Genomic DNA, 14,759 nt, shown 5'->3' with positions numbered 1-14,759 from the left:
TGATCCACATCTGTAGGTGATGCAAAATATCACGAAAGGAGTAAACATGCCCATATCCGTAAATCCAGGCAAACCCTGTGCGATGTAATCGATAGAATGACCATGTCAATATCCATCTCCGTAAAAATAACCATCCTTGGCCTTTGATGAATTCAGTGGCCAAACTCCAGAGCTACCAGTAGCCGATATACTTGGGCGGCTCGCGGTGCCCCATACATATTATCCCAAAAATGCCATCCTAACTCGAACTGTACCCATACACAATAGAGCGCCGGTATCCGTGGGTACCGGCGATATTTCCAATGCAAAATAAGAAGAAAAGAAAACAAAAGCTCCGAAACTAACGCCTTTTCGATCCGAATTACGCCTGGCCGGAGACGGACTCAGGCTAGAATGCTCAACGCTGTTGACCGTTGTTCCGCTGCTGCAACTGTTGCCCGATTCGCAAAGCTTCAGTCCCGTCATCTGTAATGGGCTCCTTGAACCACGGGTGTTTCAGGGCATCCTTGGCAGTAATGCGTTGTTTTGGGTCATAAACGAAGATGCGTTGTAATAGGTCCAGGAAGAGTCGGTAGAACTTGGTATTCGTTGGCATGAACGACTGGGATGATTAGCAACTGGCCTAAAAATGCTTTGTTTGAGAGAAGACATACAGTCAGTCGACGCATTGCCTGCACGTATTTCTTTGAGGCTCGTGTTGTCTCTTCATTTGGGTAGTCAAGACGGTTTCGGACGAAGTACCTGGAAAATTAGCCGTGATCATGTTGCAGAACCGAAAACACTTACTTGGCCGCCTGATTTTGGTTACCATTCCGCCCACCTTGCATCACTTGACGGACCAGCTTCGGGTCTATCCGCTCACCAATAACGGCTTCCATCATAGCGAGGTGCTCGAGATTGTCGTGAGTCTGGAAAAGAGCATCGCCCGTAAAGAACTCGACAAGGATGCAGCCAATACTCCAAATATCACATGGGAAGCTCCAGCCAAGATTGAGAATGATCTCGGGGGCTCTGTAGTGTCGAGTGGAAACGACAGAAGAATGGTATTCATCATCGAAGGTAGCAGAGCCGAAGTCGATGAGGCGGATCTCACTGTCAAGCAAGACACGTCTCTGACGAGCATTCCGCGATATTGCAGTGGATGAGGAAGGAATAGTGCGATTGTAAGTAAAGGTTTGGTACGCGTTCTTGACAAGGAGAATATTTTCAGGCTTTAAATCTGTATGTATGAGATTGAGGTCGTGAAGGACTGTACCAAGTTAACTGAAATCCAGAGGAAACATGATGCGAACAACTTACAGGCCACGCTGGTGAAAAGCTGCCGAGCAAAGCTCTGAATCTGACTGCTTGGGAACGGGACAAACCCGTTACCCTTGAGGAAATCAAAGACACTCTGTCCTAATAAGTCTGTGACGATACATATATGGTTTCGGAAATCGAAGCAGTCTCTTAAGTGAATGCATTTGTTTCGGTTGTGCTTGTCATTGGACGCCAAAGTCGAAAGTACGCGGAGTTCGATCCGTGATGCGTCACGATACTTTTGGATGGAACGTATAATTTTGATAGCACAGCGAGCTTTGCGTTGTTTGTCATATGCTTCGACGACCTTGCCGAATGTTCCTTGCCCTAGAAGCTTGATTATCGAGTCTGACGAGGTTTAGCAATTGCGACCATACATTTGCGATTTAGAGGGTACTCACATCGATCAGTGATAGGGGTATTGGGATTGACAATGTAATGACCATCGTCATCGTCGTATTTTTCGCCCCTATTCGCATACTGAGCCGACAGTTAGTGACATTCAGTTGCTAGCAATGACAATACTCACGGAACGGACAACCGGCACAGGCACATCCTTGGCCTTGATAGGTGGCTTGGGAGGAGGTATATAACTCAAGAAGGCATCGGTTGCCGTCTCCTGCTCTAATTTTTTTTGTTGATCCCGCACAGACTTTCGCGTCGCCACCCGCTTTCGTTTCTGGCCGACGTTGGCGTCTTCATAATAAGCACCATTGCTCGCACCGGAACTGCCCTGTGAAAGAGATGTGGGAGCAGTGGTGTGCAACGATGCGGTGCGGTCTGTGGAGAGGGACCCGGCAGACGACTCCTCGCCGTAATGCTGAGGGTTCGTGGAGAATGAGGGACGATCAAAGTATCCTAGATCGTATGCGGTCTCGATCCCGGTGCGTCGTCTCTTACCCGCAGGCTGGGCAGTATTGCCATTCGCGACCTGAGCGGTAGATGCGGTCGGGTAAGTGCGCGATGCGGCGGCAGACTGGTCAGGAGGAGGTGTATCATCAATCACAATGACCTCCTTTGGTATACCATTCTTGTAAAACTCGCCCCAGTCTGGTTTTTTCCGCCTCCCGTTCTGGGTCGAAACCCCCGTACTAGCGGGTTTCGGAGGCTGTGGCATGGCTGCGGTACTTGTAGCGGTCGAAGCCGCGGCGGCCGAATGAGGGGACTGGGTGTATGGGAGTGCAGCTGTTGTTGAAGGAACGGCGTAAGGATAGACAGTCGAGTTCAGGTGCGGAGAAGACGTGGTCGGATACGAAGGGTTCGGTAGGTATGTTTGATGATGGGGAAATCCGTAATGCTGGTGATGATGCGTAACGGGATGTGTGGCGGTGGCAGTTGAGGGTGTAGACATGATGGTTTAGAGAAACCGTCCGGTCGTACGAGCGGCGGATGGGGGGAGGAAGAGGAAGGGTACCAGTGAAGGAGAGAAAGAAAGAGAGGAGGCCGTTCAGCGTCACTGGTAGTCCGCTGTCGCCCTCAATGAACACGGAGGCGTGGACACGCCAGGCCGATAAACCCGGGGGATTCTCGCGAGAATCACAGTCTCGCTGAGTAAAGAACTTGGATAGTGAGTTGAGTGAAGCAGCTAAACTGCGAGAAGGCAGCAGGAAGGTTGAGACTCGAAAGATGTGACGAGCAAGGAGCGAGAAAGTGAGAGAGGCGTGGGGAGTGATGCGAGGCGGTCGGTCGGGGCAAGAAAGCGTGCGGTCCGTCCGGTAAAAGGGCTCTACAGGACAATTTCGATCCAGTTATTTTTTCTTTTGAGGAATGGTCGAGGGCATCCTGAAGAATAAAAGAAAACAGACGACAACTTCTAATTCAGGGTCTGTCAGAGTGGTGGTTGAAAGAATTGTTCATCATTTAATCTTGGATACTAATTGAGTTGACGAGGCGACGGGATCCCTATACCAGAACAGCAGAAGGCAGAGTCGTAATGCTAGGGTGGCTCGGTTACGCCTTTGGGGCACGTCCACTCAAAAGCCACGGATTGCAGGGTGTTTACAGTCAGCCCGAACCAGCCTGTCCAAGAGGGCTCAGACTCTGTGGAATGTATGATATATTCTTTCATTTTTAAATCATTTCCCTTTCTCATGGTTTCGGCCGGCAAACACCCGAAAGTAACATTATCAATGTCAGAAATAGGATGACCACGCCGCTAAATCTTGTCTCCGTGACAGTAGGCAATGTTTTCCGACTACAATTGGACCTGCGACAAGTGGGAATTGCAGCAATGTTTTTCGCTGGCAGGCATTGACTACGCCGGAGTAGTATTTCCAGGCGGTTCACAGCCAGTGCCGTCTAGACAAGCGAACTGGGGCCGGCTAACGCAGGACAAAAAGAGGAGTGCCTTAAGAGACTCTTGGACCTTCTGGTTCTCGCTTATCCACCACGATCAGCCGCGAGGCAATACTGGAGTCGAATATTAATTCCAAACTCCGGCTCTCCGGCAAGATGGCCCATGAATCCATGCTGAGCGAGCGGTCGAAGAATCCGCTACGATTGGTGAGTCAATAGACGCAGGGCGATCCTAGCACCTACGTTTGAGGTGCATTCCGTTCGCCGGAGGCCGCATGACATGCGTTCTCGAATTCGTCCTCGTCGCTGCGAAGATGGGCCCTAAACGATCTGGCGAGTCGGGGCGAGGGCTAGAATGATTGGCGGGATTGGTACTGCATTGAATTGACACGCAGTATAGAGTGGAAACCCCTCCACCGCTTAGGGGCTTCGCCTTCCCTGACATCATCTGCCGCGTTCGTTTTGTCCTAACGCGGCAGTTTGTGGCAATTAATGACAGCCTAGTGTTCAACGGTTCAGTTGGGTAATGTTGATCATCTCTGTGCGCTCAAAACACGAGTCAAATACGCAATAATGGCCTTGGAGGCGATGATAATTGTCCTGCAGAATGTCAGTCGCCCTCGCGACTCCCCAGAGGCACCCAGAGGGCGTCTTTCGCGTCCCCGAGATTACGTCAGAGTCTTAGTCCTCTTTGGGAAGGTCGTAGATCCAGTACATCGATTATCGATGCATGCACAATTGTAGACTACGTGAAAAGGAGAGTTTGACAGTTGGTTTGCTATTGTTCACGGAATGTGGTAATGTCAAGGTTTCGATCATTTACAACACGTAACATATCCAATATCATGCATGGTCGGCAGTGCGGGTGAGATTTAGATCTTTGCTGGGGTTCATGCGACTGGGTAACCACGATAGAACGTGAAAGAACCCAAGTAAGCCTAAGTGACGACCCCGGCATCATTGAGATTGTTTGGTGGAGGACGCAGGTCAAAAATTATATTAGACTCATAGATGGGAACCCCCAAATAATGTACCGCAACGCCAAAAAACCCCGGTCCTGCGCAGTGCTCATGCGGAACGTAAAGATTAAGTCGCAGTGGAAGCTATGACAAGATTGTTCAATAGTAATAGTGGTAAGGATAAGGTGTAGCAAGCATCAGTCGGCTTTGTCTTCCTTCAAGTCCTTCGAATATGCCTTTTGGATATGTCTAGCTGCTCTTCCATCGGACTCCAGCATAAAAAGGATGTCTCGGACCTGTATTCCAGCACCCTTCTCTTTATCCTCCCGCCAAGCTCCTAACCGTTTGGTAGGGATAGCTGCAGACTCTCCGGAACGTGCTGTCTTCTCTGCGCTGGCGCTTGGTGTAGGTGGGTTAATGCGCGTTGGAGTAGAAAAGCCGCTCCCGGTAGTTGGGCCACGTTGAAGCCAAGAATATGACTTCTTCTTACCGAACATGCCTCCAGACATCATAGTCTGAGTAGCCATACGTGCTGTTTCGACCGATTGCTGGTGTTGCTGCGCTTCGTTTTGTTTCGCGTCCGCTAACTTTCTGGCTTCTTTCTTAGTGAGCCCTCCTTTACCGATACTAGGAGCTCTTTCGCCGATAGGAGTTGAAGCACCAGACCCGGGTACATCCATTGAGTCTGGCCTGGGAGTCCCGCCTTCTCCCAGAATCGCGCTCGCGCTGCGCTTTGCGCGTTTCGCCGCTCGAGCTTCCTCGTAAGAGGCATCTTTATCCACCAATAACCGATATCTATCTGCAAGCGATTTTGCCGTGGATTCGGTATCTGGATGGGGTCCTAGATTACTGTTAGCCCAGTTTCCCCACCCTAGTTTCAATAAAAATGAAGGGAAGGAGGCTTACTTTTGAGAGATGGTGTTTGCGGACCACCCGTATCGCCATTGGTGTTTTCGCCGCCAGTCAAGGCTAAATCCTTCCAATCGGCGGGGACCGTTCCATGGGAATGAGCTCGTCTGCTTCTTGCGAGCGTCGAGGCATAATCAATAACGGTCCGTAGTCTCTCCTCGCAGGCAATGGACATTAGATTTAGTATATCCACGAGAGGAGCGCCCTCTTGGTTCAGGATGGTCTGGCCAGTGCGTACGACAGACGAACCATCAGGTCCAGTGACCTCAATAGGTTGTGGACGGCCGGGAACTGGGTGAAACAAGCCTTCTGCGGGTATGCGAACTCCAAGGTCGAAACCACGTCTCTGAAGCCTCTGCTCCAGAACCTTCGTCAACAGGAAGGGCTCCTGCAAATGGTACTGTGCACGTCTAGCCGCTTCAGTGTCTTCTCGAGTGGGCTCGTTGGAATCGACGAAAGGGGCGGGAGGTTGGGATGAGGGCTCTGTATAGAAGGACTCTTGGGTACCGGGGGGCTTGTATTGGGATGGTTCACTGAAGCTTGCAGAAGCCGACGCCGTTCCGGTGGTCGATGCCTGTGAGGCAAATGATGTGTTTAGTGGAGGAGCTTGCGGTTGTTGTTGTTGAGGGAGCGGCTGCTGAGCTCGTGGTTGCTGTTGCGCCTGGACACCCGGCCCAGAGTAACTGCTAGTGAGAAACGCCTCCTCTTCTCTCACATCGATACCAGAAGAGGCCAGAACATCTGTCAAGTCGGCTGCATCTGTAGGCTTGTCCACGGGCCGCGATGGAGGACCCATGGCGCCGGGTTGTGGAGGAGCGGGCGACTGTGCTATCCCGTTTGTATTTGTCCCATTTGCATTAAAAGACTGGGTTTGAGGTAATTGTAAGGTTCCAAAGCTCGGCGAGGCGTAAGGTGACTGAGCAGACTGAGGATGAGGTGAGAGGCGTTGTCGCTTGTTTGGTGGTGGAACACTGCCATTCATCGGGGAGGGTGCGGGAGAGGGTGAGGAACCCGGAGGGGAGAAAGATTGCTGAAACTGCTGTGTCTGCGCCATTTTTACAGCGGTTCCCGGCCCGTGAGCAGATTATATGGTATTATGCGATGGTTTTCGATCAAAGTTTGCCCTGCATCCGCGAACAGAGTGAATACTTTGCGCGTGAATCGAATCGTGAAGCGGACTGCTGAAAACCGCCGCCGCCGCCACCTGTGACCATCTCAAGACATCGGGTCCAATATCCAGTTGTGATATATTGTCGAAAGAAGCAGCGGAGCGAAGAAATATGCTGTTACGCGGCGGAAATTTGGTGTTGGTCGGGATGCTGGCACGGAAAGGGACGAGGAGGTTTGCTTCCCACTCCGCGACGAGCAAGCCACGTGACTGACTTATGTAAGTGTAGCTCCCTCATCGAACCTGCACCTCCCTCATCGAATGATTGCACTTATATGATCCCGGACGACAAAGACAGACATCGACTCTCGTTCGACTATTTTTGGACGGCCGTCCTTATCGCCTTTTTCGCCGTCTACTCTATCGTATGAGATTTATTCCGCATTTGCAGCGCATCAATGGCTGGCGAACACAGCGCGAACTGAGTCGCTTCATTTAAGCTTTGTCTAGGAATTGTCCTATTATCTAGGTACTTATTTCGCTTTACCTATAGCGCTAGGTCGCTTGTATTGGTGTTAGATACCGAACGCGTCTCTTTATGGCGGCAAAGCGAAAAGCCGCGGCGATGAACGCCGTCGATGACGAGCCCGTCGATCCGTCGGATGAACTGGCGTTTTACTGCTTAGGTGGTGGTAATGAAGTTGGAAGATCATGCCATATCATCCAGTATAAAGGGAAAACTGTTATGGTGTGTATTTGCCAACCAATCCCGTCCATATGGTCTAATGCGACATCAACAGCTTGATGCTGGGATGCACCCTGCGAAAGAGGGATTCTCAGCCCTTCCGTTTTTCGATGAGTTCGATCTGAGCACGGTGGATATACTCTTGATCAGCCAGTATGTGGAATACCTAGTCTCCTTGTTGTTGTTCTCCCTTCTAGTCGTAGGGATGTCAGGATGCCATAGGGTTCTTCGACACCTCGCGGATGATGGCACGACGAAGTCATCGAGTATCAACGGTGGAGTGGCTCTTTTGGCAATCCGGCCCCTGCATCTTTCATGTATACAAGAAACGCAATACGAACTAGTTCATCTTGTATTCTGTGTCCCATCATCTGTATTCTGTATCATCATTAGTTCTGGATTCATGCGCTGGTCTTCTCAACCGATAGACTAATAGACTTTTGTCGCATCACAGTTTCCATGTCGACCACTCATCCGCGCTTCCCTATGTCCTCAGCAAAACGAACTTCAAGGGCCGTGTCTTCATGACGCATGCTACAAAAGCTATATACAAGTGGCTGATTCAGGATAATGTGCGAGTCAACAACACGGCCTCCTCCTCTGACCAACGGACTACCCTATACACTGAACATGATCACCTCTCAACGCTGCCGCTGATTGAGACCATTGATTTCAACACAACACATACGATAAATAGCATTCGCATCACTCCTTATCCTGCCGGGCACGTTCTTGGAGCTGCCATGTTCCTAATATCAATTGCGGGTTTAAATATCCTTTTTACCGGCGACTACTCCCGCGAAGAGGACCGCCACCTTATTCCAGCTACGGTTCCCCGGGGAGTGAAGATTGATGTTCTTATTACCGAATCAACATTTGGAATTTCCTCCAACCCCCCTCGCCTGGAGCGTGAGGCCGCCCTTATGAAGTCTATAACTGGAGTTCTAAATCGTGGTGGTCGAGTTCTTATGCCGGTTTTTGCGCTTGGTCGTGCGCAGGAACTCCTTCTTATCCTTGAGGAATACTGGGAGACACACCCCGAGCTGCAAAAGATCCCTATATACTACATTGGTAACACGGCTAGGAGGTGCATGGTTGTCTACCAGACTTATATCGGAGCCATGAATGATAACATTAAGCGGCTTTTCCGCCAGCGAATGGCCGAAGCAGAAGCGAGCGGTGACAAAAGTGTCAGCGCGGGGCCCTGGGACTTTAAATATGTTCGCAGTCTGCGCAGTCTTGAACGATTTGACGACGTTGGAGGATGCGTCATGCTAGCGTCCCCGGGTATGCTGCAGACTGGTACAAGTCGAGAACTATTGGAACGATGGGCTCCGAACGAACGAAATGGCGTTGTCATGACGGGATATAGCGTGGAGGGCACGATGGCTAAGCAATTGCTCAACGAGCCAGACCAGATCCATGCCGTGATGTCACGGGCAGCCACCGGCATGGGTAGAACGCGCATGAACGGCAACGACGAGGAACAGAAGATCATGATTCCTAGACGATGCACTGTCGACGAGATATCCTTTGCGGCCCACGTTGACGGCGTCGAGAACCGAAACTTCATCGAAGAAGTATCTGCACCTGTCGTGGTATGTCCCCTTCCACTAACACGTTCCTTCTCGACTGCGCCATTAACGTCCATAGATCCTAGTCCACGGCGAGAAGCACCAAATGATGCGCCTAAAATCCAAATTGCTCAGCCTCAACGCAGAGAAGACAGTGAAAGTCAAAGTTTACACGCCAGCCAACTGTGAAGAAGTCCGAATCCCCTTCCGCAAAGACAAAATCGCCAAGGTAGTCGGTAAACTAGCGCAAACAACTTTGCCGACCGATAATGAAGATGGAGACGGGCCGCTCATGGCCGGTGTCCTCGTCCAGAACGGCTTCGACCTATCGCTGATGGCACCGGACGATCTGCGCGAATATGCCGGTCTAGCGACCACGACTATTACCTGCAAGCAGCATATCACCCTAAGCTCAGCTAGCATGGATTTAATTAAGTGGGCGCTGGAGGGTACATTCGGTGCCATTGAAGAAATTGGCACCGACGAGGATGCAGAGAAGGAGGATCAACAAAGCGAAAGTGAAGAGAAACAACGCATGAAAGAGGAGGCTGATGAGGAAATACCCATGGAGAAGCCTCAAGCATACCTGGTTATGGGCTGCGTTGTAATCAGATACCACCCCCGGACTCGCGAGGTCGAGCTTCAGTGGGAAGGGAACATGATGAATGACGGGATTGCCGATGCAGTCATGGCCGTCCTACTTACTGTGGAGAGCAGCCCAGCATCCGTGAAACGTATGTCCCCGCGCAACTCATACTTGACTTCTTTATCCATATTGATTGTTCCCTGCTAACAAAATCTACCACCAGAATCCGCCAAGCACAATAAACACCACCACCACCACCATCACGATGAAACCGACACCCTCAAATTCCTTAATCCGCACGCTGCTCAAGATGCAGAAGAACGATTCGCCCGCCTGCTCATGATGCTGGAAGCTCAATTTGGCTCTGACATCGCCCCAATCGAGCGTCCACGCGTCCCATCCTCAACCGAATCTGCAACCACAACTACGAACGGCAACGGCAATTCCAAGTCCGACTCCGAGCAGCTTAGTTCACTCGAGTCAAAAACAGATGGTGCAACTCCTCAAGATCCTGACACACTATCGGAACTCGAAGCTGCAGAGCTATCCCGCCTCCATGCGCTGGGTATCCCGGTGCCGGGTATCGAAATCAAAGTTGACAAGCATGTTGCTCGGGTCTGGTTGGAGGATCTGGAGGTCGAGTGTGCGAATGCAGTGCTGAGGGACCGCGTCCGGGTTGTGATTGAGCGGGCTGTTGAGACGGTTGCAAGTATGTGGTCTGTCGGCCGGTCTTCGAAGACCATTACGAATGGTGGTGGGAAGGAAATTGCTGGTACTGGTGCGGATGATGTGGCTTCGAAACCTGGATTGGAAGTTGCGGCAAGGGCTTAGTTTTATTGCCTTTGCTATGTGCCTTGTAATATACGTATCTTATTGAACCTACGGTGAAGGTTATTCCTCTCAAATTCCCTAGGACCTGGGAAATGAAATCTTAGGTGTCAGGCTTTATCTGATACTTCCCATCCAGATCATATTACTATTAGAATCCATCCAGCGCAGATCACAAAGCCTAAAGCTGCGCAAAAACCTCAGCAAGGACTTTCGCAGTTGTGTCAACGATAATATCTATCTCCTCCTTCGTAACATTATAAGCGGGCGCCAGGATAATGTGGTCGCCGCGCGTCCCATTTACAGTGCCTGTGCCAGCATACAACGAGATCCCGAATTCAGGTTTCATACCTGTCTCCTGGATCTTGAAGGCTAGTGCAGTCTCTGAGCTAAAGGGCTCCTTCGTAGCTTTGTTCTTGACAAACTCGACCTGCCAGCACGGCCCGGTTAGTATCCACACCGTATGATTTAGGTGAAAAATTGCAGGGTATATGTGTGGGACTCACCCCCCAAAACAATCCCTTTCCCCTAATATCCCCAACATACTGCATCCCTTCTAAAGTACCTCTCAGCCTCTTTTCCAGATACTCACCCATAGACTTTACATTGTCGAGCAACTGTTCTTCCACAATAACCGTCTGCACTGCCAACGCAGCCGCACAAGATATCGGATGTCCCTGGTACGTCTGGCCATGGCGAAACGCCCCAGTGCCTTTGTCAACAGTCTGCACGACCTTATCCGAGATTAGGAGTCCCGAGACAGGTGCGTATCCTCCTCCCAGCGCTTTACCGATTGTCTGGAGATCTGGGGTGACGTCTTCTTGTTCCCAGGCATGCAGAGTGCCGCAGCGACCCATACCGCACATGATTTCATCGAGTATGAAAAGGGCGCCGTGTTTCTCGCAGATGGTCTTCATGGCGGCGAAGTAGCCTGGTACGGCGGGGACGCAGCCTAGGGCCTAAATTTGCGTCAGTATCGACCGTACGCAACAAATCTTGGGGTGTTTGTGGATGCAAAGGGAACTGCACGTACCGCGCCAACAATTGGCTCCGCGATGAATGCGCAGACAGTATCTGGACCGACTCGTCGGAACTCTGCGTCAAGCTCGCCTGCGAGTCGGGCGACGTAGTCCGCGTCTGACTCGCCATCGTTCTTCCCTCTGTACGCATAACATGGTGAAACATGCGAGACGTTTTGGGATAGGATTGGCTCGAAGGGTTGGCGGCGGAGGGCATGGCCGCCGACTCCTAGGGCTCCTAAAGTGGTGCCGTGGTAGGAAGGCTTGCGGGCGATGAATCGTGTTCGTTGAGGTTGGGGTGTTGGCAGTTCGAGGAAGTATTGACGAGCGAGCTTGAGTGCTGCTTCGACAGCTTCTGAGCCTTAATAGCAGTGTCAGTATCCCAGTAGGTAGAAAGAAAGGAAACAGGGCTGGAGGGCATACCGGAGCTCACAACGAACAACTTGGACAGTTTTCCACCAGTCGAGTCAACAAGTAAACTGGCCAGATTTTCAGAAGCCTCTGTTCCAAAAAAAGCAGTATGGCAATACTCGACCTTTGTGAACTGCTCGGTGATCGCTTGGATAATTTTCTCGTGGCCATGGCCCAAACATGAAACGGCTGCGCCGCCCGTCGAGTCGAGGAACTTGGTGCCATCTTCAAGGAGAAGGTAGCTGCCCTTTCCGCCAACAGCCTTCTTGGGAACAAAGCGGGTATCTCGATGAAGGACGGCACTTGTCATAGGAGGCACTATTTGACGGGAGAGTTATTATGGATTGCTTGCAGTATGGGTGGCTTGTTTGTTCTTACCCATATTGACTTTTATTGCTGGATTCAAGCTAGGAGAATTCGAGAAGTGGCTATAGTTTGATTACGAGTGAATTCCATTCAGAACGCTTAGATCTTGCTACGTTGGCAGTTGGAGAAGCTGTCCCTTAATAGCCTGGGCAACCAAATACTACCCCATATCGGGGCTCGGGACTGGCCACAGAACCCGAGACTCTGGTTGGCTGACCCCGCCGCAAGCTCGGGCCGATAAGGTTACCCCACTCTCGTACGTCAGAACTCTCGGTATGAAACACGACTCACAAAGCAGGCAGCAGGCCAAGGTGACCGCTGTAATGTACCAGGCGACGGATCATCAATCGTGATTTCTGAGATGAGCTGCCAACGGCAAATGCAACAGAATAAACGACACAAGGGTTCCAGGACGTGGACTACCCATCAGCATAATCACGTCCATGGCCATCGAATAAGCGAAATCTGCATGTCATACGTTGAGCAGTGTCTCCTTGCAGAATCGCCTTCGTGATTTGAGATCGATCAAATTATGCAGAGCCTTGTCAGGCTGAGATCTATTGTCTGTGCTCTTATTCTTTTACTCTTTATAGAAGTTTGGGGTATGCTCCGCCAGGATCGGACAAACGCAGAAACCAAGACCGACAGACGGCCCCGATTTCCGGTATAAGAGCATTACTATCAAGGCGCCTGTGATATGTCGCGCCAATCTCGCACTGTCAATAGCCCCGACTACCGATGATTGATAATGAGTTTTATGAGAATGCTGACAAATGTGTCTCGTATTCCTAGATTAAGACATTTAAAAACGGCAGTAAGCATGGCTTAGTGCTCGGCGGCCGGAAGATGGCAACACCGACCAGCATTGGGCCGATCACATCAAAAATATAAAGAAAAGCAAGAATGAGCGGATGCTGTACTTGCCTTCCACGGCACGTTTTACTCTCAAAGCATTCAATTGAAACCATCATTAAATCTCACCATGGGTCCAAGGAAGGTCATCGTTTTTGGGGCAACAGGAGATGTAGGCTCTGCTGCTGCGCGAACCGCTCACTCCCATGGCGCTAAAGTCTTTCTCGCGCTGCGCGACATCACGAAACCAGTCCCCGGTCTGACTGCTACGGAAGAACAAAGTGCTGGATATGAAAGAGTGCAGGCCGACCTCACGCAACCTGATACCGTCCGCACTGCAGTTTCTAAGACCGGTGCCACCCATGCATTCATCTACGCGGCACTTGGATCCTCATCTGACCACTGGCTCTCCACTGCAGAGGCGCTCAAAGCTGGAGGAATTGAACTTGTGGTTCTATTGAGCAGCTTCACTGTGCAAGGCGATATTCGTGCGATCCCGCAAAGTGACTTTATTGGATACGCGCACGCGTAGGTCGAGTTGTCACTGGAAACCGTGTTTGGGCCTCAGGGATACGTTGCAGTCCGACCTGCTTTTTTCGCAAGTAACTCGCGTTGGTGGCAGAAACAGATTGTCGAGGACGGAGAAGTGAAGTGGGCGTTCCCAGACCTGAAGGTCGACTATATTTCTCCGGATGATATCGGTGCGGTATGTGGGACAATCCTCGCTGGTGCTTTCAAGGGCGAACATGAAACTTCGGTTTTTCTGTGTGGGCCAGAAACAGACCTATCTGTTGCCGATGCTATTGAGACTATCGGACGGGCGATCAATAAACCAGTGAAAGTCACAAAGGTCAGCACGGATGAAAACATCAAAGTGATGGTTGAGAAGTCTGGAACCCCTGAACCATTGGCCAGACTCTTGACAGATGGTTTCGCGCTTGAGAACCAACACCAAGGAATGTTGCGTGCAGAGACTCCAGAGATCAGAGGAAATATCGAGAGATATCTGGGTCGTCCAGCGATGCGCTTTTCTGAATGGGTGGAGCGGAACAAAGACAAGTTCAGTGCTTGATAGATATCTATGATGTATTAATTGTGTTTGTTAGTCGTGTTTGACGCCATATCAAAATGTCAATCCTGAGCCCTTGCTGAGTAAAGAGGCTAAGAATAACTTATGGCTAAGAATATGGCGGCTGGCATAAGACTCGCATTTCTCACGCAATTGACTTGGCAGTATAAAAGTTAGTACCCCGTAGTAGTCGCAGCAGCGAATAATAAGGAAATTCAGGGCCAAAAGGTCCAAGGCCCGAGGTTGTATACCCAGTAGAAAGCACGCTATACCCAATTTGTCTCTCGGCCGGCAATTCCACCATCCATGTAATCCTGGGGTCCTACCTAATCGCGCCATCGCGGATACCATATTGCTCATCAACAACACCCACACGGTGAGGGTCTTTTCAGATCACAGCGCTCTATTCATTGGTTGTATCTTCCTGAAGATAGACCGGGTCGTGTTTCCATGTGGGATCGTCATTTCTAGGAACTGTTGTAATCCAGACCCCCACGACATGGGCCCCCTTGCGATTCGCAGCTGCCATCACCATCATCGCGTGAATTGCATCTATGATGATGTGCTTTCCGCCATGCGCGGTGCGCCGTGCGGGAGACACCGTTGGCAGCTTTAAAATATCCTAACGGGCCCTCAATGCATCATGGACCGTGGTCGAGTCCCCGATTCCTTTCCCACCTTATCAGTCTGCCGCGCGAGAACCACGCCGTTCCACGCACATTACTCCCTAATCAAGCGT

The 14,759-nt window shown here is 50.8% G+C and overlaps 5 protein-coding genes across 5 annotated transcripts, besides 2 other annotated features; 2 read left to right on the top strand and 3 right to left on the bottom strand.

The window, feature by feature from the left end:
- Positions 1-4,311: part of a sequence feature (contig 1.14 1606..364334(-1)) that runs on past the window's edge.
- Positions 398-2,895, bottom strand: ANIA_00988 (protein lkh1; the record flags this gene model as incomplete). The annotated part of the gene is made up of 6 exons (XM_050613266.1): positions 1,829-2,895; positions 1,701-1,779; positions 1,300-1,647; positions 787-1,249; positions 654-741; positions 398-601 (listed from the first exon to the last, which is right to left on the bottom strand). Exons 1-6 carry the CDS (start codon positions 2,648-2,650, stop codon positions 398-400), a joined length of 2,004 nt encoding a protein of 667 aa, XP_050469095.1. The 5' UTR covers positions 2,651-2,895.
- Positions 4,312-14,759: part of a sequence feature (contig 1.15 1752..178329(-1)) that runs on past the window's edge.
- On the bottom strand, positions 4,751-6,516 carry ANIA_00989 (uncharacterized protein; the record flags this gene model as incomplete). The annotated part of the gene is made up of 2 exons (XM_653501.1): positions 4,751-5,394; positions 5,460-6,516. 2 exons carry the CDS (start codon positions 6,514-6,516, stop codon positions 4,751-4,753), a joined length of 1,701 nt encoding a protein of 566 aa, XP_658593.1.
- On the top strand, positions 7,169-10,376 carry ysh1 (cleavage polyadenylation factor subunit YSH1; the record flags this gene model as incomplete). The annotated part of the gene is made up of 5 exons (XM_653502.2): positions 7,169-7,318; positions 7,371-7,468; positions 7,770-8,913; positions 8,969-9,623; positions 9,699-10,376. 5 exons carry the CDS (start codon positions 7,169-7,171, stop codon positions 10,304-10,306), a joined length of 2,655 nt encoding a protein of 884 aa, XP_658594.1. The 3' UTR covers positions 10,307-10,376.
- On the bottom strand, positions 10,485-12,046 carry ANIA_00991 (aminotransferase, class III; the record flags this gene model as incomplete). Its single annotated transcript, XM_050613265.1, has 4 exons — positions 11,746-12,046; positions 11,337-11,683; positions 10,810-11,262; positions 10,485-10,733 (listed from the first exon to the last, which is right to left on the bottom strand). The coding sequence occupies exons 1-4, from the start codon at positions 12,041-12,043 to the stop codon at positions 10,485-10,487; spliced, it is 1,347 nt and encodes a 448-aa protein (XP_050469094.1). The 5' UTR covers positions 12,044-12,046.
- On the top strand, positions 13,054-14,192 carry ANIA_00992 (NmrA-like family protein). The gene is made up of 2 exons (XM_653504.2): positions 13,054-13,479; positions 13,555-14,192. The coding sequence occupies exons 1-2, from the start codon at positions 13,082-13,084 to the stop codon at positions 14,021-14,023; spliced, it is 867 nt and encodes a 288-aa protein (XP_658596.1). The 5' UTR covers positions 13,054-13,081; the 3' UTR covers positions 14,024-14,192.

Source organism: Aspergillus nidulans, chromosome VIII, assembly GCF_000011425.1.
Source record: "Aspergillus nidulans FGSC A4 chromosome VIII".
Lineage (NCBI taxonomy): Eukaryota > Fungi > Ascomycota > Eurotiomycetes > Eurotiales > Aspergillaceae > Aspergillus > Aspergillus nidulans.
Note: the sequence above shows the minus strand (reverse complement) of the source record. Positions and strands in the feature narration are given on the sequence as shown.

Coding starts and splice junctions, on each gene's coding strand:
- ANIA_00992 (XM_653504.2), top strand. CDS start 13,082: ATGGGTCCAAGGAAGGTCATCGTTTTTGGGGCAACAGGAGATGTAGGC. Junction 13,480..13,554: donor TTTATTGGATACGCGCACGC/GTAGGTCGAGTT, acceptor TTTTTTCGCAAG/TAACTCGCGTTGGTGGCAGA.